Source organism: Suncus etruscus, chromosome 6 (genome assembly GCF_024139225.1).
Source record: "Suncus etruscus isolate mSunEtr1 chromosome 6, mSunEtr1.pri.cur, whole genome shotgun sequence".
Classification (NCBI taxonomy): domain Eukaryota; kingdom Metazoa; phylum Chordata; class Mammalia; order Eulipotyphla; family Soricidae; genus Suncus; species Suncus etruscus.
Genome location: NC_064853.1, coordinates 35,193,231 through 35,215,559, shown reverse-complemented (window position 1 = coordinate 35,215,559; position 22,329 = coordinate 35,193,231). Strand labels below are relative to the sequence as shown.

The following is a 22,329-nucleotide window of genomic DNA, read 5'->3' as shown; positions in this document are numbered from 1 at the left end:
CCAAAGCCACTCTCCAAAAAGATGTATTGAAGCCCGTTCCAAAAAACGTTCAGACACACACAGACACACACACACACAGCCATTGTGAAAATCATCTTTCAAGTCCCAAGGACCCTATTGGCAACAGGGCCTTGAAAAGAAGCTGTCTTCGGGAACCACTGACTGACATGACAAGCCCCGGGGCCAGACATTTAGCCGTTCAAGGATTTCCTTCCCTTTCCTCGTTGGGCCGGAGCCCAGCAGTGGGAACGTGGGGCCCGCCCGGCCCGGCCCGGCCCGACCAGGCGGCAGCCGCCTCCTGAAAGTCACGTTCTCTCTGCGCGTCCTCTCGGGTTACTCTATGGTTCTCGTGGTGCCTCTACTCTCATTCTAGTTCCGGTCTCTATGGCGGCGGCGGAGGCGAGCAGGCAGGCACGGGTGTAGGTCGGCCGAATTGAGCCGCCGGAGAGCCAATGAGGAGAGGCGAGCCCGACGGCGCTCGGCCAATGGGCACCGCGCTCCGAGGTCACGTGGCGAGGCGGCCGGCGCGGCCCGCCAATGGGCGGCGCGGGGGGCGGGCCGAGCGCGGGGCTTATCCCGCCCGTCCCGCCATTCTCGCTAGTTCGATCGGTAGCGGGAGCGGAGAGCGGACCCCCGAGAGAGAAGCCCCTGAGCAGCCCTACCACCGCCGCCGCCGTCGCCGGCCTAATTGTTACCATCACACCCCGGGAAGGAGGAGCCGTAGCTGCCGCAGCCGGCCCCTTGGAGTCACCATCACCGCCAGCATGAGCAGCGAGGCCGAGACCCAGCAGCCGCCCGCCGCCCCCTCCGCCGCCGCCCCCGCCCTCAGCAACGCCGCCGCCGTCGCCGCCGCCGCCAACGACTCCACCAAGCCCGGAGGCGGCGCGGGCAGCGGCGGCGCGGGCAGCGGCGGCCCGGGCGGCCTCACATCGGCGGCGCCCGCCGGCGGGGACAAGAAGGTCATCGGTGAGGGAGGGTCGGAAGGCGCGCGGGCGGGGGCGGGGCGGGCGCCGAGCCGTTGCCCCCTCCCCCGAGAGAGAGGGACCCGCCGGCCGCGCGCCGCCCCTCCCCCTCGCTTCTGCCTCCACACACACAGACACGGACGCCGGTCCGCGTGCCCGGGGGGCGCACGCGCGCGCCGCGCCCCCCTGCGGGCGGACCCCGCGCCCCGCCCTCCGGCGGCCGCGCGCGCAGACCGCGTGGGAGCCGGGGTCTCCGCCTCGCCTCGCCTCGCCTCGCCCCTCCGCGCGGCCGCGTGCTCTCCCTCGCTGCAGCTCAGCTCGCACGCCGTTGTTCCCGCCCCGCCCGCCCGCCCGCCCGCCGCGCTCCCTTCCGCGTGGACCCCGAGGGCGCGGCGCTGCGCGGCGCGGCACGCCGCCGCCGCCTACGCAGGCCGGAGTGGGCCGGCCTCAACCGGCCGGCTTCCCCTTCCCCTTCCTTCCTTGCCTCACGTGCTCGCGCGCACGCCCATCCGGGTCCCCGGCCCCCCACTCTCGCCCACCCGCCACCCACGTGGACCGACCCCGGTGGGAAGGGGAGGGCTTGCACCGACCGGATGCTGAGGCATGGCATGGCGGGGTGGGGTGGGCAGTGGGGAGGGCCCCCTCCTCCTTCCTGGTTGGTTGGTTTGGTTGGTAATTGAATTTTTTTTTTGTCTCTTTTTTTCTCCATCCCCCCGCCCCCTTTCTCCTCCAGCAACGAAGGTTTTGGGAACAGTCAAATGGTTCAATGTAAGGAACGGATATGGCTTCATCAACAGGTGAGCGTGAGCCTTCTGCCTGCCTCTGGCTGGCTGGCTTGCACGTTCGCCCGCCCGCCCGGGGGCGATCTGCAATGGTGGCAACCACGTGGGTTTGTTCACTCAACTCTGGTGTTGTAGGAGAGGGGGGGATTGCGGGGCGCCCCCCACGGTGAAAGGGATTAGGAGGTGTTTTTTTCTTTTTTTTTCCGCCTCTGTGGCTAGGTATTGAGTTGGTGCCCAGTGGAAAGGTTTAGGGATGAACTTGTTTAGAAGGGCAGCCTCATAGATGTCTCGAGATGGAGGGCAGGCTAAGAGGCAGGAGTGGAAGGCATCAGTCTGCCCACCACGTTTTTTTGTGTGGTTCATGCCATTCTGGGTTTTTTTGTTGTTGTTTTGCACGTTATTGAAATTGGTATCAAGGAACTAGGATTTCTCTTCTCTTCCCCCCCCCCCCCCTTGTTTGCCCCTTATAGGTTATTGACAGCTTGGTATTAGCTTTTGGGAAGAGTGATCTGACGGTGTGAGTGTGTGATGCTTGTCATCTTTGCTTTGAGGTTAATGCTGTCTTTGTTTAACGGTTCCATCCCTGCTGTCTTAAATGCCTTGCGTAAATTTCAGAACTGCTTGGACAACAGTTTTTGTTTGCTCATACAGTAGATGGCATCTAATGTTCATTTCCTTAAGTTTTCCTTTTATCTTGCTACCTGGCCCAGAAATGCCCTTTAGATCCATTTTTGTCGTGCTTTGATTACAGCTTGTAGTGGCCTTTATTCCATGACCTGTTATTCATCTTTGAAGGCAAGGACTGAAATTGGCATCTCTAGGATTGGGACTTAGAATTGTAGCAGCAGTAACTATCTGAAAGGCCCAGTGTACTTGCAGCACTCGCGACTCCCTGGTGAGCCGGGCATCATGTTCAAGATGGCTGCCAAAGCTAGCTAGCACAGGGTGTAGACCACCGAGTGTGCTGGTAGCAGTGCTGGCCTCTCAGGTGTGATGCTGATATCCTAGCTTTTTGTTTTCTCAGTGCATCCTTACTGCAGAAGAAATTAGACTGTTGGATATATAAAAAAGCCTGGTGAGGCGTAATAGCTACCAACTTGATGTACATCACTGCAGGAAGCCAAATGGGCAGCATCAAATTTAAATGCAGACATTATTGACTGGTGAAAAGATTCATTATTCAACCAGTAAAGTACCCTGCAAATGTTCAAAGCAAAAGTAATTTAAAGTATTTTCTGGTCTGTTTTCCATATTTGCAGTTGGGGAAAACTTTCAAGATGCTTTTCCATTTGTTCTTAACATTGCTGCCCTTCTGACAGGCTACCTTTTTTTAAACAGTCTAAAAATAGGGGGGACTAGAACAATAATATAGCAGGTAGTTTGGGTGCCTTGCACATTGCCAACCCATGTTGGATCCCCAAGCCAGCCAAAAGTTAGCCACTGACCACTGCTGGGTGTGGTCTCCAAAGGGGGGTGCTTACTATCATAGAAGGGTGTGTGTTATCGCGACTCATTGGGACCTGGATTCATTTTCCAAAAATTACAGGTGACAGTGACTTGTGAGCCATACCTTAAAACTTGTTTAATCCTTGACTTCAATGTAATATTTCTATTGACTGGAAGGGGCTGTAATTAGTCTTTTAGTGCTCAGATTGTAGTTTGTATGTTTAGAAATTGTAGTTTGTGGGGCTGGAGAGATAGCATGGAGGTAAGGCGTTTGCCTTTCATGCAAGAGGTCATCGGTTCGAATCCCAGCGTCCCATATGGTCCCCCGTGCCTGCCAGGAGCAATTTCTGAGCATGGAGCCAGGAGTAACCCCTGAGCACTGCCGGGTGTGACCCAAAAACCACAAAAAAAAAAAAAAAAAAAAAAAAAAGAAATTGTAGTTTGTACCGGCTGTTTTGTTGCAGTTATTAGTTGGACATAAGTTCATGTTAAGTGAAGGATTGATAGCCAAGATAGAGTGGTTCTTTACATATTCTGAATTTTTATTCTGAGATGCCATTCCTTGAATATCATCCCTGTTCTGATTTGGAGTCAGATCAGTTGGTCTTCCTCCAGGGTAAGATGAGTGTAAATTGGCTTTTGATAAGCCTTGGAACAGTTCTAACCTTAGCTATTTTGTCAGATTAACTGTTGCAAATGTACTTTTATATTTCTAGATGGACTTTTTAAATTCTGAGACTTGAATATCAACTCTGTAAAATCGCGATTAAAAGTCCTGGGGAGGTTTGTCTTGATTCAGGAAAGTCAGTGTTCCTATGAAAGAATTCAGTTCAGATTGCTATCAGGTACATAGCTGGGGGCTGGAGGTTCCTGACTCTTGTAAGAATGGGAAGGCTCAGGAGTGTATGCTTGTCTCTAAAGGAGGAGGTTCGGGGTTTGGGTGATTGCTGTGACGGATTTTAACCTGGAGATTCTGTGGATTGCCCTTTCTTGAGATTTTTTATACTATAAATAGAGGCTATTTTTTGCTTCAAAGAAACTTTTGAGCATTTATTTCAACCTGATTATTGTCAGTGAGATTTAGTTTGCCCTTGTTACTAGACAGCAACATTTGTGACTCAGATTTCTTAGAATCTGAAATTTAGCTTTGGGCCTGTACTCTGAAATAATTAAAATTCAACTGGCTGTATTAACAACTTTTACAGGATATGTATGCATTCTTCTTATCGGCCTTGCTTCATTTTCTGTTGACTTTTCCTGCCTAGCTTCTGTATAAGCATTTGAGTTTATTAACCCATCATCTGGGAAGATATTTAATAAAACTAAGCCAGAGGAAAGACTTAGTTTGATCCCTTTATTAAAATACTTCGTTGTTAATCATCTATCCTAGTCCTTCTTTGGGGATTTCATGTATATAGGACTGGGAGAAGTATTGTTTGTCAAGTACTAACATTTGGCATTATTGTAAATGCTTTAAATTGAAATAGTATAATCCTTAAAACATTTGAGCACCAAGAACTTGATTCTGACTTGGTGAGTAACTTGGTTTAGAAAGGGTAGCCAAGAAATTCACAGCCAAGATTTAAACTGATTTCTGACTCTTGAGTTTTCTCTCTTAACTTCTGTTGTACTTACTGCCTGAAAATATGTTAGCTTCAGATTGGTTATCCATTTAGTTGGATTGAATATCATTTATTATACATCAGATGGATGATAGCAGTTAATATGAACTGATTAAAAGAAAGAGTAGAGAGGAGGCCAAAGAGATAGCACAGTTGCAGGGTGTTTGTCTTGCACGCAGCCAACCCCGGATGGACCCAGGTTCGATTTCCAGCATCCCAAGTGGTCCCCTGAGCCTGGTTTTTAGGGATGGGTGGGATGGTACAAGTGGAGATAGGGCAGCTAGGTGTCCCACAATCTGCAGCATAATGTATGGTGGTGGTCCCCAAGTACCACCAGGAGTCATTCCTAAATGCAAAGCCAGGGGCAATCCCTGAGCACTACTGGTTGTGGCCCCAGAACCAGAAAGGGAAGGGTTTATTTAACTATTTTTATTAAACCACACTTAGGGGTGCATATGTGGTGTGGTAATCAAACTGTCCTATGTGTTTTATCTTTTCAAAAGTCTTGATAGGAAATTATGCAAGAGCCCTTGACCCTGCATAGATTGAAAATGTTTATGCCTACTTGTAAGTTTGTAGACTTCTTTTTTTTTTTTTTTTTTGTGTGGTTTTTGGATCACACCCGGCAGTGCTCAGGGGTTATTCCTGGCTCCATGCTCAGAAATTGCTTCTGGCAGGCACGGGGGACCATATGGGACACCGGGATTCGAACCGATGACCTTCTGCATGAAAGGCAAACGCCTTACCTCCATGCTATCTCTCCGGGCCCAGTTTGTAGACTTCTAAGGTAATTCACCAAATCTACAGAGCTGTTGAAGTCAGACTAAGCATGGCCACTGTGCTGTCCTCCAGCCCCCTGATTGTCCTTTCTTATAGGTGATGGTGGACCTTGCACTCCAGCTTCCTGCCTACAAAGTGTATGCAGTAGTCCTTTGCACTATCTCCTTAGCTTCAGGCTAACTTTTTTGTTTTATTTTGTTTTGGGGTACTGCTCAGGGGTTACTCCTGGCTCTGGTCATTTCTGGCAGGCTCCAGGGACCATGTGGGTTGGCCACATGCAAGGCCCTACTGCTGTACTATTGCTCCGGCCCCATCAGGCTAATATTTTTGGAAGGAAAAGTGAAGGGACCAGATTGCTAATTACAGTTAGTGCTTAAAGGGCCTTACAATGCCTAAAATCAAGGCTAGAACCTCACAAATGCAAGGCAAGTGCTCTGCCTTTGAGATTAAACTCCTGGCCTCAGTATTCAACTTTATAGGAATGAATTAGGTCTTTGGACTTTATCATTTATTATACACTAGGTGGATTATAGCAGATAATAAAGAATTAATACAGTGAAAGGGTAACTTCTAGAAATGTTGGGCCCGGAGAGATAGCACAGCTGTGTTTGCCTTGCAAGCAGCAGATCCAGGACCAAAGGTGGTTGATTCGAATCCCGGTGTGTCCCATATGATCCCCCGTGCCTGCCAGGAGCTATTTCTGAGTAGACAAAGAAAAATGTTGGGCCGGAAAGATTGCAAGCAGCTGACCCAAGGTGGATGGTGGTTCAAATCCCCCCAGGCATCCCATGTATTCCCCCGTGCCTATCAGGAGCAATTTCTGAGCTCAGAGCCAGGAGTAACCCCTGAACACTGCTGGGTGTGACCCAAAAACAAAAAAAGAAATGTTACAGTATGGTAAGATACTAGACAGTTTCTTTCTTTTTTTTTTTTTTGTTTATTTGTTTTGTACTCAGAAATTGCCCCTGGCTTGGGGGAACCATATGGGATGCTGGGGGACTGAACCTCGATCCTTGGCTAGTTCTTGCAAGACTGACACCTTACCTCTAGCGCCACCTTGCCAGCCCCACTAGACCAGTTTCTATCCCCTTACAGCATAAGGTTTCCAGGAACAGTTTCTGAGAACCATACGGTGTGACCCAAACCTATGCCGCCAAAAATTAATTTTAAACTATTCGTGATTATATCTTTTTTTTTTTTTTTTTTTTTTTGGTTTTTGGGCCACACCCGGTAACGCTCAGGGGTTACTCCTGGCTATGTGCTCAGAAGTTGCTCCTGGCTTGGGGGACCATATGGGACACCGGGGGATCGAACCGCGGTCCGTCCAAGGTTAGCGCAGGCAAGGCAGGCACCTTACCTTTAGCGCCACCGCCCAGCCCCCATGATTATATCTTAATTTTTAAGAGCTGGCTTCCAGTAATAGAGTAGTATGCACTCAATAACCCTAAAAAGGTTTAATGGAGCATGTAAACCACATTCCTTACAGTTATAGTTTGCTGGGTGCTAGAAGAAAATAGACTGTCTTCAATGACTTGCCTTTAATGGGGAGAAGCTCAGCTCATAAACTAGTCTGTCTTGTCTATAAATACTTGTAATGCCAATAAAGTATAATAGCAGGAATGTGACTTTTGGTTTTAAAGATACTTTGTAAAAGGGTAAGGTGTGTGTGCTGAGGATAATTCCTTCTCCCTCTGCATTGTTAACTGAAACTTAAAACATGCCTCTTTGAACCATTAGCTATCTTCTGCTTCTGGAGAAATCTAGTAGCACTAGCATGCAAATTTGGGGAGGTATATGCTCTGCCCTGTCACTGGCTACATTGCATACAAATCTTTGAATTATGGGCCCAGAAGTATGGAACTTCCTAACATGAACCTGAAAAAAGGTTAGATTTGGTTCCCTAATGGTCACCTAAACAGCATCACATCTTTTTTTTTGGTTTTGGTTTTTTCGGGCCACACCCGTTTGATGCTCAGGGGTTACTTCCTGGCTAAGCGCTCAGAAATTGCCCCTGGCTTGGGGGGACCATATGGGATGCCAGCGGATGGAACTGAGGTCCTTTCTTGGCTAGCGCTTGCAAGGCAGACACCTTACCTCTAGCGCCACCTCGCCGGCCCCAGTATCACATCTTAAGGTTTTTCCTTTATGGTTTTTGGGCCATACCCAGTGACGCTCAGGAGTTACTCTTGGCTATGTGCTCAGAGATTGCTCCTGACAGGCATATGGGACACCAGAGATGAAACCCAGATCCGTCCTGGGTCAGCCACGTGCAAGGCAAATGCCCTACCACTGTGTCACTACTTTGGCCCCATCTTCAGGTTATGTTTTTTTTTTTTTTTCACGCAAACCATCCTGTATAACCCTGAATACCCAAACAATACCAAAACAAACAGACGAAATGTTGTCATCTGTTATGATTAGAGAAAGATTAATCAAAAAGACCAACAGAAAATTCAGAATTGAGATTGCCAATTCCACCTCAGTGATGGCTTTTGAGAAATGCTCAGGGCTACGCCTAGGCTCTGAAGTAAGGCACCACTCCTGTTTACTTTGGGAGGACCCTATGAGAAGCTGGGGATCAACCCAGGTCTTCTAGATTCAGGTTTCCTCAGGTTTTTCAAAAAAGAAAATCTGGCTAGTGTAGTCGTTTTTAGGAATAGACAAATATTTACTTTGTTTTTCTGAATGAATGAATATTGTAGTTGAGACACGTGATGTAATATCTAAAAGTTCCAATCAAGTTTTTCCAATTTTGGGGCCCGGAGAGATAGCACAGCGGCGTTTGCCTTGCAAGCAGCCTATCCAAGACCAAAGGTGGTTGGTTCGAATCCCGGTGTCCCATATGGTCGGTCCCCCCGTGCCTGCCAGGAGCTATTTCTGAGCAGACAGCCAGGAATAATCCCTGAGTGCCGCCGGGTATGGCCCAAACCAAAAAAAAAAGTTTTTCCAATTTTGGAGTGAAGATAAAGATTGGGGAGGATTTACATAGAATAAGAACTAAACACGTTTATATAGTCTCTTCACACATTGTATGTAACTACATCTAATCAGGCAATTATCAGATTCCCAAACTGGTTTGGTATAGTTGACCTTCCACCCTTACTTTGTTTTGTGGGGGGGGTTGGGCCACACCTGTTGTTGCTCAGGGATTACTCCTGGCTCAGAGGACCATATGGGATACCTCCAACCAAGCCTGGGTCTGTCTGGGTCTGTGTGAAAGGCAAATGCCCTACCACTGTTGTTTTGGCCCTGCAAAGGTAAATTTAATGCATGCTAAAACTGAAAAAGCTGAAATCAAAATTGCCAAAATATTAGGTTTACCTGAATGTCTCTATTAAGATATCAGTTAAGTTTTTATACACAACCAGTTTGTTGCTGGGTGAATGGGGTAAGTGTTCCAGGAACCAGAGTAATAGCAGGTACGACACTTGCCTTGCTATAGCCATACCCAAACTCCCTCCCACATAGTGGACCCTGAGTGTGTCACCAAGTATGGCCCAAAAAATAAGCAAAATTAGGAGAAGAGAAAGGTTACTCTAGGTGTGCTCAGGGGACATCCTATGTCAGGTTGAACCCAGGCCTCTGGTGTGCAAAGTATTTATGTAGACAGCCCATCAAGCTACTCTGGTGCCCAAATTGCTTTATTTTTATTTTTGGGTTGGAGTGGTCATTTTGGAACACACTCCACAGACCATATGTGGTCAGGGAGCAAGCTGAGGCCAGCATGGCAGGTTCCATACCCCCCATATTATTTTCCCAGTACATTATCCTTCTAATTCTTGATGCAGAAATTCAGAGACCCTAGGACCCCCTCTGCCCATTAAAGCAAAGGGTCCCTTATTTTTGGCCATATGTTATCCAGTATTGCCAAGTTGATTGACTTATTTGAACTACCTATCATTCCTAATGAGCCAGACTTTTGTTATACTTTTCCTTTGAGCCTTAGGGCTTGAAAAAATCTATCCTTTTGGAGAACATACTCATTAGTTACGTCTGTGATGCTTTTTTTATGTGCTGCCTGTGGACCTATTGGCAGATGGATGTAATGACCAACTATTAATTCCTTAGCGTTCCTAATCAACTAGCTTAAGTATTGTGTATTCGGATGGGGGTTTGGTTTTTCAGGTTATTTTTGTGTGTGTTTTTTTGTTTTTGTTTTTAGATCTTTACCCTGTTACTATAGCATGCTGTAGAAATTTTTTGATTTCACATCTTGTGCTGTAGGTCAACAACTATCAATTCTATCCTGTTCATTGTAACCTTGGCTCCTCTCATTTGAATACTATTTGGTAGAATGAGATTTTATATTTATTTTGGGCTCACACCCAGCAGTGCTCAGGATTTACTCCTGACTCTGCTCAGGGATCTATCATGGTGTGGAGGTGGCAGCATTATGGTGCTGAGGATCATGTCAGCCATGTGCAAGACAAATGCCCTAATGCTCTACTAATCCTCCAACCCCAACCCAGTTCTTTTGGGGAAGAGGGCTCAACCCTTAGTACTCATCAAGGCTAATTCTACTTAGGAATTGCTTGCTCCTAACAAATAGGATGGGGATTATGCAATACTGGTGATTGAACCCATGCTTATATGCAAAGCTTCCTTGAGTGTTTTCTTCAGCTCACCCTCCGGTAAGGCCTTATTCCAGCTTTCAGCTGCTACCTTTATGACATAAAGTGCCTTAGGTGTAGAGATATTACAGTAGTTAAGGTGCTTGCATTGAATGCAGTTCATGCTTGATCTCTGGTAGCCCAAAAACAATGGAGGGGCTGGAGAGATAGCACAGTGGTAGGGCATTTGACTTGCATAGGACTGACCCAGGTCTGATGGGGTGGTTCAAATCCTGGCATTCTTAAGGTCCCCCGACCCTGCCAGGAGTGATTTCTGAGCACAGAGCCAGGAGTAACCCCTGAGCGTTGCCGGGTGTGACCCAAAAAACAAAAACAAAGTAAAAGGCACATATAGGTGGGTTGAAGTAAGAGTTCATAGGACTGGAGCATACACATTTCATGGACGGGGCCAGAGAAGATAGGTGGGTTGTTTTCTTTGCATGCAGTTGACCCAGGACGACGATGATTCGAATCCCAGCATCCCATATAGTCTCCTTTGTACCTGAGTGCAGAGCCAGGAGTAACTCCTGAGTGCCTCCATGTGTGACCCCAAAAAAAAAGGTATTTCATGGGCTAGGCTACAAATTTCAGTCTTATGGCCTTGGTGGTCCTGAGCACATTGCGCCTAAATGCTGAACTTGGACGCTTGAGAAATTGCTTAGGAGGATGTATACACACACGTACACAAACACAACTTGAGGCCTCAAACTAAGCTAGACTGCACAACTGGGATGAGAGTCACTTAGGCACTTAACCAATTAATTGAAAGGGCATACTCTCAGACTCCCACCCAGGTCCCCTAAAATATTGATCCCCAACAGTTTGATTAGGCTAATGATTAAAAGGTACTGTGCTGTCTAATAGTAAAAGGGAACTGTCAGCAAATTGTTTGTCTTAATTCTCGGACCAAGAAGGTGGCTCAAAGGAGTTAGATTATGCCCTACATTGGCCTCTCCCTAACCCCCCACCCCAAGTTATAATTAAACAGGGGACCAGTTCACTGTCCCTCAGACCATTGGAGGGTCTGGCTATAGTAAAAACAAAACTTATGAACGAATTCTTATGCACACTGCATATATCTTATTTTGCAATGAAGAAACAAAACAGATACAAATACAGTATGTGCCCCGCAGGCCATAGTTTTAGGACCACTGTATGGAGCCAGAGTGATAGTATAGTAAGTAGAGTGCAGCCCTGCCAGATAGGACCCCAAAGATATAAACCCAAAAAAATAATGAAGTAGTGTTTTTGTTTCATGATTTTATCTCCTAATGTCTGTTTAAAGTAGTGACCATGCATTTATATAATTATTGAATTTGGTTATGTCTTTCAGGAATGACACCAAGGAAGATGTATTTGTACACCAGGTGAGTGCTTGTGTGGACTTCATTTCTGGCCACAGCTTTTGAAGGAAAGGGTAGATCTCATAACTGTTTACAAAAAGGTTTAAGTCCAGTCAATCAAGATGTTTAGTGTCTGTAGTAGTTGAATTGTGCACAGTGCACCATTACAGTAGCAGCTTTCAAAAATACTGACAGTGTAGCTCATTGTACTGATTTTCAAAGTAAATTTCCAGTGTACAGAAAAAGCTATGAATCTAAACTTTTAACTATTTTGCTATAAAAAATCAAAGATGGCAGTGTTTTCTATCATAATTTTATGGCAAGGATAAATTGTGTGGGAAAAATAGCAACACTACAAACAATTTGCAGTGAATGCCAGAAAATGAAAAAAATAACAGATCCTTCTAAAACACTATCAATGAATTGAGTTTTTTGGCCTTAGGAGAAACAATAAGTAGGTGCTACATGCCAAACTATGTCAGATGTTACTACTTAAAGAAAATATTGAACAGTGCTTTGGGCATTCTGTATATTATTGCCAAATGAACACTGATGTTAATGTCTCAGCTTTACATATATATACTACTTAATGGCTAGGGAAATGTATTTGTACTACTTAGTTGTTTATATATGTTAATGTTTGTTTGCATGTGGATAAACACTGTAGTTCAGACTTAAAAATGTCAGTTTATATTGAATTGCTCTAAGAATTTAACCACTGTTACACTGTGGTGCAGAATGTCTCCATTCATTATAGTTCAGGTCAGGTGGAAGCTTGTGGATAATAGCATAGCATGCTTCTGAAAGGCTTGCTTTCTTAAATGGGGGCTTTATAGCTCTCAAGTATTGTATAGAATTCAGTCTCATTCAAGGGGCAACCAGGTCAGTTTCTGGTACATCCAAAATCCTATCAGTTAATCTCAGGGTCATGTAAACATGCAGTGATTTATACTATAGATACGTGTGTATATGACTGTAGCATGATTTTGTTTTACCTGAGCCCAACATTTTTGCCTGTTAGATTACTCAGGAATAAGCAACCGCATCATCAGTTTTATTGCCTATTAAGTAATAATATTAGAGGAAGATAATTAGAATTTTGGGATTTTGCTTAACCATATTTCTGCTATCCCCAGTGACTGCAGGTAGCAGTTGACAATGAGAGATAAGATAACTTTGTGAATTTTGTGCAGTTTAGATGACAGATGAGAACAATTATTTGAATGTATGTCATCCAGTTGCACTGATCAGTGTCACCAGTCTGCTTTCCTTTTTAGTTTGAAGTAGTTGTTTCTTGGGACATGACTGCTCAGGTTTTTGGTATATCAAGGAGTGACTATAGTTCTGGGAAACTTTAATTGGCTTTAGCTTTGTTGACTGTTCATCTACTCTGTTAGGAAATTCAAGAATAACCTTTACAGGTTCACTACTTCTGTGTGGTGGTGGTGGTGGTGGTGGTGGGCTTAAAATGGGATTTGAAACCCCAAAAACTAGATAGAGAAGTCCCTTTTCTGCCATGTGTAGTATATGGCTTAGGGCCTTTTTAAACAGGGGGCCAGTTCACTGTCCCTCAGACCATTGGAGGGTCTGACTATAGTAAAAACAAAACTTATGAACGAATTCTTATGCACACTGCATATATCTTACTTTGCAGTGAAGAAACAAAACAGATAAAAATACAATATGTGGCCCGCGGGCCATAGTCTGAGGACCACTGGCTTAGGCAAATCATAAAACTTTTAAAAGACTTGTGGGAAAAAGGAGTAATAACACCTTACAATTTTTTCTCATGAGATTAAATGGCTAATTCGGGAAGGGGGTGTCTGTGATATATAACGTAAGGTGTTACTTTTCCCTTTCATATTGTATTCAGAAGAAGTATCATTTCTACAAAATGATTTAATTTTTTTCTGGGATGGGTAACAAACAACTGCCATGTAGCCACAGTAAAATAAAGTTGACATGGTTATACCTGTGAATACATTTCCTTTAAAGCAGGGGTCTCAAACTCAATTTACCTGGGGGCAACAGGAGGCAAAGTCGGGGTGATCCTTGAGTGCAAAGTCAGTAGTAAGCCTTGAACATTGGGGGATGTGACCCAAACAACTAAAACAAAACAAAAAAAGATTCCTCTAGGGCAGAGCCGCAAAAGGCCTGCAAGCCGCAAGTTTGAGACCCTTGCTTTAAAGTGTTTGTATGAAGTGCATGGGGCAAGGGTTTGGTTGATATTGTAACTGTTTTGATTGATAACGTGGGCAAAGGTGGTTTGGTCAGTTTGAAGCATGCAAAATTTAACTCGCTTGTCATCTAAACTGGCTCTGAATGGGGCTGGCTTTTATTAAGTGCAGTCATAGGGGGGTAGGTAGATATCCTTGCCTTTGTTCAAAACATTTTTATAAACTATTCTGTTGTGTTTTGGGGTACTAAATTATAATTTTGAAAATAATGGTAAATGGTTTGGGGCCTTATAAGATTAATTTGGTTAAGGTTGGGGTAGCACTGGTCCCTATTTTTCTTAAAACTTATTGGTGATTTGGTCTTAAAGCAAATAATAAGTATATAGCCAAGCTAAAATAATGACACTGGTACATTTTAAATGGAAAAATAGCACATTATTCTCCCCTGTTAATCTATTTTTGGAATGTGATATTACTAGACTGCCATAAAGAAGAATAACCCCAGGAAGTACCTTCGCAGTGTAGGAGATGGAGAGACTGTGGAGTTTGATGTTGTTGAAGGAGAAAAGGTGAGGATGCTTTTTGTGTAAAGGTTTGACTTTAGTGTGGAAATACGTTTGGCGATCTCATCCATTAGGATGGTGGTTCTAAGGTGGCTGGATGGGTCAGGTGACCATATGGACACAGGTGCATCAAACTTAACTGTGCTGACTGCAGTTAGCAGGCATTCTCTTTGGATCAGTAAGGAACTAATCACGTCTATGCACCCCGGTCACAAGAAAATTCTACTTTTTGTGTAAATTTTATTAATTATTTAATTCACACTTTTACTCTAAATATAATGACTTTTTTAGGGTGCGGAGGCAGCAAATGTTACAGGCCCTGGTGGAGTTCCAGTGCAAGGCAGTAAATATGCAGCAGACCGTAACCATTATAGACGCTATCCACGTCGCAGGGGTCCTCCACGCAATTACCAGCAGAATTACCAGAATAGTGAGAGTGGGGAAAAGAATGAGGGATCAGAGAGTGCTCCCGAAGGCCAGGCCCAACAACGCCGGCCCTACCGCAGGCGACGATTCCCACCTTACTACATGAGGAGACCCTATGGGCGTCGACCACAGTATTCCAACCCTCCTGTACAGGGAGAAGTGATGGAGGTAAGTTTAATTTCACCAAAAGGAATTAATTGGGCTGTCACTCTAGTACAGTGGGTAGGGCACTTGCCTTGCACACAGCTGGCCTGGGTTTGATCCCTGACATCACATACATCTCAAAAAAACCAAAAATAGGGCCGGAGAGATACCATGGAAGTGTAGGGAGTTTGCCTTGCATGCAAAAGGACGGTGATTGGAATCCCAGTATCCCATATGGTTCCTTGAGCCTGCCAGGGCTGATTGATTTCTGAGCATAGAGCCAGGAGGAACCCCTGAGCGCTGCCAGGTGTGGCCCCAAAACCAAAAATAATAAAATCAAAAACAAGATTGTATGATGGCTTTAATAGACCCATGACTTTCTATTTCCCAGTATCGTGCATGTTAATCTTATTAGGACACACATTTCCTAAGTAAGGACTCAGAAAAATGGTGCTTGTTAGTATGATCACAAGTGCTAGCTTTTCTTTATTGGCCAGAGAGATAGCACTCCTAGGTATGGACCCCCAAAAAGCAAATAAGATACCTCTATTTAGGCTTTTGAATTTAATTCTGATAATCTAATTGACTTGTTGACTTTTTAGGGTGCTGACAACCAGGGTGCAGGAGAACAAGGTAGACCAGTGAGGCAGAATCTGTATCGAGGTTATAGACCACGATTCCGCAGGTATGGTTTGTATTAAAATGTTTCTTATACATGTGCTAGGACTCCACTGCATTATTCTGATTTTTAGTCACATATATCTCTTTTTCTTTTTTTTCTTTTTTTTGGGGGGTGGGGGTTGGGTTTGGGTCACACCTGGCAGCGTTCAGGGGTTACTCCTGGCTCTGCACTCAGAAATCACTCCTGGCAGGCTCAGGGGACCATATGAGATGCTGGGGTTCGAACCACCGACCTTCTGCATGCAAGGCAAATGCCTTAGCTCCGTGCTATTTCTCTGGCCCCAGTCACATGTCTCTTAATACTTCATTTTCTTTCATCAGATGACCTTGAGCCCTGACCTAAAAATTTTTAATTGCTGAACCATCATGTTTTGGGGGAAACTGTTTTGGGTCACAGGCTGGAGTATTCAGGAATCACTCCTGGTGGGTGGAGTTTAGAGGACGGACAAGATACTGGAGATCAATCCCAGGTCAAGCACATGTAAGGCAGGTGCCCTCCCTACTATTATGACAAAGGGAATGCCTGGTCAAAATGATTTGGGCGGGGGGAGTAAACCACAAAACCATTGCAGAATAAAAGTGGGTTTACACAACATGGTTCATGGCCATTTTGAGCTATAGGCTCATTGGGCAGAAAAGTTCACCTAGCATTTGTTAATCAAGTAAAGAAGATAGTTGGGCATAGTTTGGGCACAGTGGCACGATGGGTTTTTACTCTTGCAGTGAGTTGAGAAGTAAAGAACAGAATAGGCGATAAAATTGTTGATTGACATTCTTTTTTTTTTTTTTTTTTTGGTTTTTGGGCCACACCCGGGGTTGCTCAGGGGTTACTCCTGGCTGTCTGCTCAGAAATAGCTCCTGGCAGGCACGGGGGACCATATGGGACACCGGGATTTGAACCAACCACCTTTGGTCCTGGATCGGCTGCTTGCAAGGCAAACACCACTGTGCTATCTCTCCGGGCCCTGATTGACATTCCCATGGAGAAAATGTGACAAAACAGCTAGGAATATATAAAAATGATAAATAATACAGTGGGTTGTTTGAAATGTAGAAAAACTATGCAAAAAATCCAAAAGCCTCAAGTATATAAGGCTGTCAGAAAAAAATAGATCATTTGGACAGTTAAGAAGAAATGGGGAGGCCCAGAGAGATAGCACAGCAGCATTTGCCTTGCAAGCAGCCGATCCAGGACCAAAGGTGGTTGGTTCGAATCCCAGTGTCCCATAGGGTCCCCCGTGCCTGCCAGGAGCTATTTCTGAGCAGACAGCCAGGAGTAACCCCTTAGCACCGCCGGGTGTGACCCAAAAAAAAAGAAGAAATGGGGAATTGGTGACATGGTAGTGTTCAGATGAGGTTTTGAATGGGTACGTGGGATTGGGGAGTCTAGTGATAAAGTGTAAAATTTATTTTATTTGGTTTTTGGATCACACCTGGTAGCGCTCAAGGATTACTCCTGGCTCTATGCTCAGAAATTGTTCCTGGCAGGCTCGGGGGACCATGTGGGATGGCAGGATTCGAACCACCGTCCTTCTGCATGCAAGACAACCTTACCACCATGCTATCTCTCTGGCCCCTCACCCCATTTTTTAATGCAGTGCCTGTGAATGGGTTTACAATATGTTGGCTTTTGCATCCCACCTCAGTCTTGAGTTGGTGTGTGTGGTTTTGGTGAACTCAAATATGCAGTGCCAAGAGTCACCTTTGGGCTTCAGGGGTTCTTGGCACATGAAGCTATAACTTTGGCCTTTACTTAGCATACGTAATATAGGAGTAGATAGCAATACAATTCCTTTGAATTCCTTTTTGGTGGTGGTGGTGGTGAGACCCACACCCAGAAATGCTCAGGAATTACTGGTGACAGTCAGGGTCAGCTGCTTACAATGCAAGTGCCTCACCTGCTATACTATTGTTACAGCCCTTGATTACTTTTTATGACCCATCACATTCCTTTCTATGAACATCACATTTTGTTTATTAAGTGGAACTGCTGGATCTGTGCTGTGAAACAATATACGCGCGTGTACACACACACACACACACACTCACCTTTATGTATCAGAATTTTGCCCTTTTTTTTTTTGTTTGCATTTCTTGAGTTGGGCCTCACAATGCTGTGGTAGAAGCCATACTAAGTGGTGCTCACTTCAGCCCTTTGAGCCTTCTCCCTAGCTTCTTTGTTTTGCACTTGTAGGTTTATTTTGTTTGCACTAAAAAGGAACTATTTTCATCTTCTGAACTTCAAATGTTTGTTCAGTCATTACACATAAATTTAAACTGAAGTTATGAGGTTTGCTCTATTGTTTTTGATAAATTTGCCTGCATCTTGATACGTTTGAAACGGCGGGTTTCAGTGAAATGAGTGTCAACATTGGGGTGGGTCCAATGAAGGTCTTTATCATTACATGTTTGCACAATGTTCATTCCAGGGGCCCTCCTCGCCAAAGACAACCTAGAGAGGATGGCAATGAAGAAGACAAAGAAAATCAAGGAGATGAGACCCAAGGTCAGCAGCCACCTCAACGTCGGTACCGTCGTAACTTCAATTACCGACGCAGACGCCCAGAAAACCCTAAACCACAAGATGGCAAAGAGACAAAAGCAGCCGATCCACCAGCTGAGAATTCGTCCGCTCCCGAGGCTGAGCAGGGCGGGGCTGAGTAAATGCCGGCTTACCATCTTTACCATCATCCGGGTAAGTGAGCCTGGTGCCTTTCTGTATAGTGAGTAGTGATGAGTGGATTATCCATTAGTCGAATAGAAAAATGTTCACTTTATTGGTTTGTTGTGCAATTTTTTGTTTTGTTTGAAGGCTACACCATGCTATGTTCAGGTTTACTCTGCTTTTCGTAGTGCTCAGGGACCATATTGATTGAGCTTTGGTCAGCTATGTGCAAGGCAAGAGTCCTGTTGTAGTATGTCCCTGACCTGTTGAGCCATTAATTAAGAATGTCTTCCATTAGATTTACCTTCAGTCACTTTGAGGCATATACCTGAATATGCTCAGTACTTAGCTCCTGGCACTATGCTCAGGGATCAAAACAAACCCAGGTTGACAACATAAAGCAAGTACTTTGTGCATTAGAGCCTGAGGAAATAGTGCTAGGTATTGGTGTCTCTGCTTTGAAAAGTGTGTGATTACAAATCCCACTATCTCATATGTTCCAAGCAGCATGCAAGCTCTCCCTGATAAGCACTGTATCTGGCTGCATTATAGCCAGAGGAATAGTGCAACAAGTAGGTTTTGAGTTTGTTATAATAGTATATTTTCAAAAAGGATGGATTGCTAGGGCTTTGTAGTAGGGGCATGGATTTGGGGGCTTTGTTTCTTTAGGCCACATCCAGCATGCTCAGGCTTTTTTTGTGTTTTTTGGGCTACGTCCAACTGTGTTCAGGGATTATTCCTAGCCCTGCACTCGATCACTCAGGCTGGCTTTGGGGACTATTTGAGGTGTTAAAGACCCAACCCCAGTCAAATGCCCTATCCACTATACTATTATAGTTCCAGCCCTGCTTGAGGGTTTTTGTGTGTGTGGTTTTTTTTATGTGGAAGAAACATTGTTCTGGTTTATTCAACATATATCTGGGGTATATATGCAGGGTTTTTCTTTTTTTTGTTGTTGTTGTTGTTGTTGTTGTTTTTGCCAGTTTTTTTATGGTATGTAGCAAATGAGCTCATATTTCTTTGCAAAGTAAATAATGCATATCTCTTGTTAATAGAAGCTTTATCAGTATACACTGTTTGATTTTCAAGACAATTCACATGCTTGTAGATGGTTTACAGAACTTAAGAATAGATACATTCCAATAAGGAGCCCAGTGGTTTTGTAATTTTGTTTGCTTTTTGGGCCACTGCTTGAGTTTTTTAAAGTGGGCTTACTGAGGCATGTTCTTCTCTATCAGAAATGTATCATAGAGCATTGGTCGGCGAGCCACATGCGGCTCTTTTTTTTAATGTGGCTCTTCTTGTGCTGGGCAGCTGCTCCAAGAGTCAGGACTCTGCTCCTAGCCTCTTGTCAGTGCCCTCTCAAAATAAATTTCAATCATGGTTTTGGCGAGATTTGGCTCAGTTGAAAAAAATAAAGGTTGCCCACCACTGATCTAGAGCAATTTGGTGCTAAAGGTGTTGGCTTGAAATGAACTATATCAAATAATGCCCTTTTTCTTTCTACAGTTTAGTCATCCAACAAGAAGAAATGAATATGAAATTCCAGCAATAAGAAATGAACAAAAGATTGGAGCTGAAGACCTAAGTGCTTGCTTTTTGCCCACTGACCAGATAACCAGAACTATCTGCATTATCTATGCAGCATGGGGTTTTTATTATTTTTTACCTAAAGACGTCTCTTTTTGGTAATGACAAACGTGTTTTTAGAAAAATAAAAAAAAAAAGAAGCCTGGTTTTTCTCAATACACCTTTAAAGGTTTTTAAATTGTTTCATATCTGGTCAAGTTGAGATTTTTAAGAACCTCATTTTTAATTTGTAATAAAAAGTTTACAACTTGATTTTTTCAAAAAAAATAAAAGTCAACAAACTGCAAGCACCTGTTAATAAAGGTCTTAAATAATTTTCTTTGTCTGTGTCTGTTTTGGTACTGTGTTTTAGGACTTGTAGCTTGCAGCTTTTTGCAAGCAGATAAGAGTGCCAGTTCCTTGTGGAGATTTACTGAGAATGTTTGCTGGATTGTACCTAGTAGCACTGGATTTTTAAAGGAAACTTGTTGGGGGGGTTGTCTGCACCATACCTGGCAGTACTTGAGAGAGATGAGATGCTTGAGATTGCACTTGTTACTGCTGGATCTGCAAAGTTTAACTAACAGAACCATATCCAGCTCCATCCTGCATTACATTTTGACCAGCCCACAATCTAAGTGACTGCCCAACTGTACTAATCCCAAATTAATTTTACATCCCTAAAAAGAAATAAGATCCTCAAGGTCCCAGTGGGAGATGCTCATAAAATGGCTGGAGTTGTGTGCCAACAAAACATTTTCTTCTGGTGGTGACTAGTCAGTGGGAGACAACGAAACTTTGTGCCTTAGTTGTCCCAACACAGCAAAGGTAGGACAAAAGGCTGACATGACACCTTAATGTGGTCAATCTTTTGTTGTTTTTGTTTTGGGGTCACACCCAGCAATGCTTCTGGCTTTACGCTCAGAAATCGCTCCTGGCAGGCTCTGGGGAGCATATGGGATGCCACCATCCTTGCCTTACCGCTGTGCTATCTCTCTGGCCCGATGATTTACAATCTTAAAGAAGCAGAGCAGCATCTTTGTTTAGTTAACATCTCAAGATCCTGGAGATCTGGGGCCCGAGCGGTGGCTCAAGATGCCTTGTGTGCGTAGCCTAGGACAAAACCACGAGGTTTGATCCCCCAGCGTCCTATATGGTCATCCCCCAAGCCAGGAGCGATTTCTGAGTGCATAGCCAGGAGTAACCCCGGGTGTGGCCCAAAAAGCGATCCTGGAGGTCTAAAGGATTATTCTAGTCACGCTACTGCCCACTGCTTTTATCACCACAGTTGAAATCTGAGCATTTCAAGAGAATCAAGAATTCAGTGAAATGGGGCCGGAGAGATAGCATGGAGGTAAGGCGTTTGCCTTTCATGCAGGAGGTCATCGGTTCGAATCCCGGCATCCCATATGGTCCCCCGTGCCTGCCAGGAGCAATTTCTGAGCCTGGAGCCAGGAATAACCCCTGAGCACTGCCGGGTGTGACCCAAAACCCACAAAAAAAATAAAAAGATAAAAGCAAACCAAAAAGAAATGACAGTGAAATGCAACCACTTTCAAGTCTTTCTGGAGCCCATTCTCTAATAGGATCTCCATAAAGGGCTGTCTTCATCAATATCTGAGCCCAAAAGAATGTGTTAACACTTGATTCTAAAGGGTGGTATTTACAAAAATCTTGAGACATTCATCTTGGATCAAAACTTTGGATACAGCAGCTAGCATAGTTGCTAAGATGTGAAGGGTTATATATAATCTTGCCTGTGCAGGTCTGAAATCAGTGGTAAGCCATATAGGTTGCAATCGTGGCCCTTCATTTAGGACAGATCAAAGAAAAATGTCAGAAGCTATGAAGCCAAAGCCTGTATAACAGGACAGCACCAAGGTCTGGATGCTATAGGCATTTGTCCAGTTCATGTAGGGCTACAGGCAATGCCAGTCTAGAAAATACTTTGGGGGCCAGTAGTAATCAGGCATTTGCCTTGCATGTGGGACAGACCCAGGTTTGATCCCCAGCATCCCAGAAAAGATTTCTGAGCACAGAGCAAGGAGTAACCCCTGAGTGCCACTTAGTGCGACCCAACACCTTCCCGCTGCCCCCCCCCAAAAAAAAAATTGCTTAGTTTTATGGACAAATGTCCATTTGCCACTGGTGGGTATGGGTCTGTGACAGGAGCTGTAGTGTGGGCATCTTTTTTTCATGGTCACCTATTGGGTGGGGGGGGGTGTACACAGCTACATGAATGCCCTACTGCTGTGCTGCCACTCCAGCCCTCATAGTCACTTTTTGTTTTTGGGTCACACCCAGTAGCGCTCAGGGGTTACTCCTATCTGTATGCTCAGAAATTGCTTCTGGGATGCCGGGATTCGAACCACCAACCTTCTGCAGGCCAGGGAAACGCCTTACCTCTGCCATCTCTCCGGCCCCTCATAGTCACTCTTGATGTAAGAAGTGTACGAGCTGACAATACTTCAGTGTACACTCAAATTTTCTGATTCTATGAAAAAAATTGTCTGGTGCCGAAGTCCCTTCCTAATACAAGGATTCTGAAGTCCTGAAAAG

General features: G+C 44.7%; 1 protein-coding gene across 1 annotated transcript; it reads left to right on the top strand.

Annotated features, from left to right (window-relative positions):
* Positions 1-604: 604 nt before the first annotated feature.
* On the top strand, positions 605-20,063 carry YBX1 (Y-box binding protein 1). The gene is made up of 8 exons (XM_049774933.1): positions 605-966; positions 1,696-1,759; positions 11,536-11,569; positions 14,202-14,291; positions 14,577-14,879; positions 15,458-15,540; positions 17,966-18,231; positions 19,711-20,063. The coding sequence occupies exons 1-7, from the start codon at positions 765-767 to the stop codon at positions 18,198-18,200; spliced, it is 1,011 nt and encodes a 336-aa protein (XP_049630890.1). The 5' UTR covers positions 605-764; the 3' UTR covers positions 18,201-18,231; positions 19,711-20,063.
* The last annotated feature ends 2,266 nt before the right edge of the window (positions 20,064-22,329 follow it).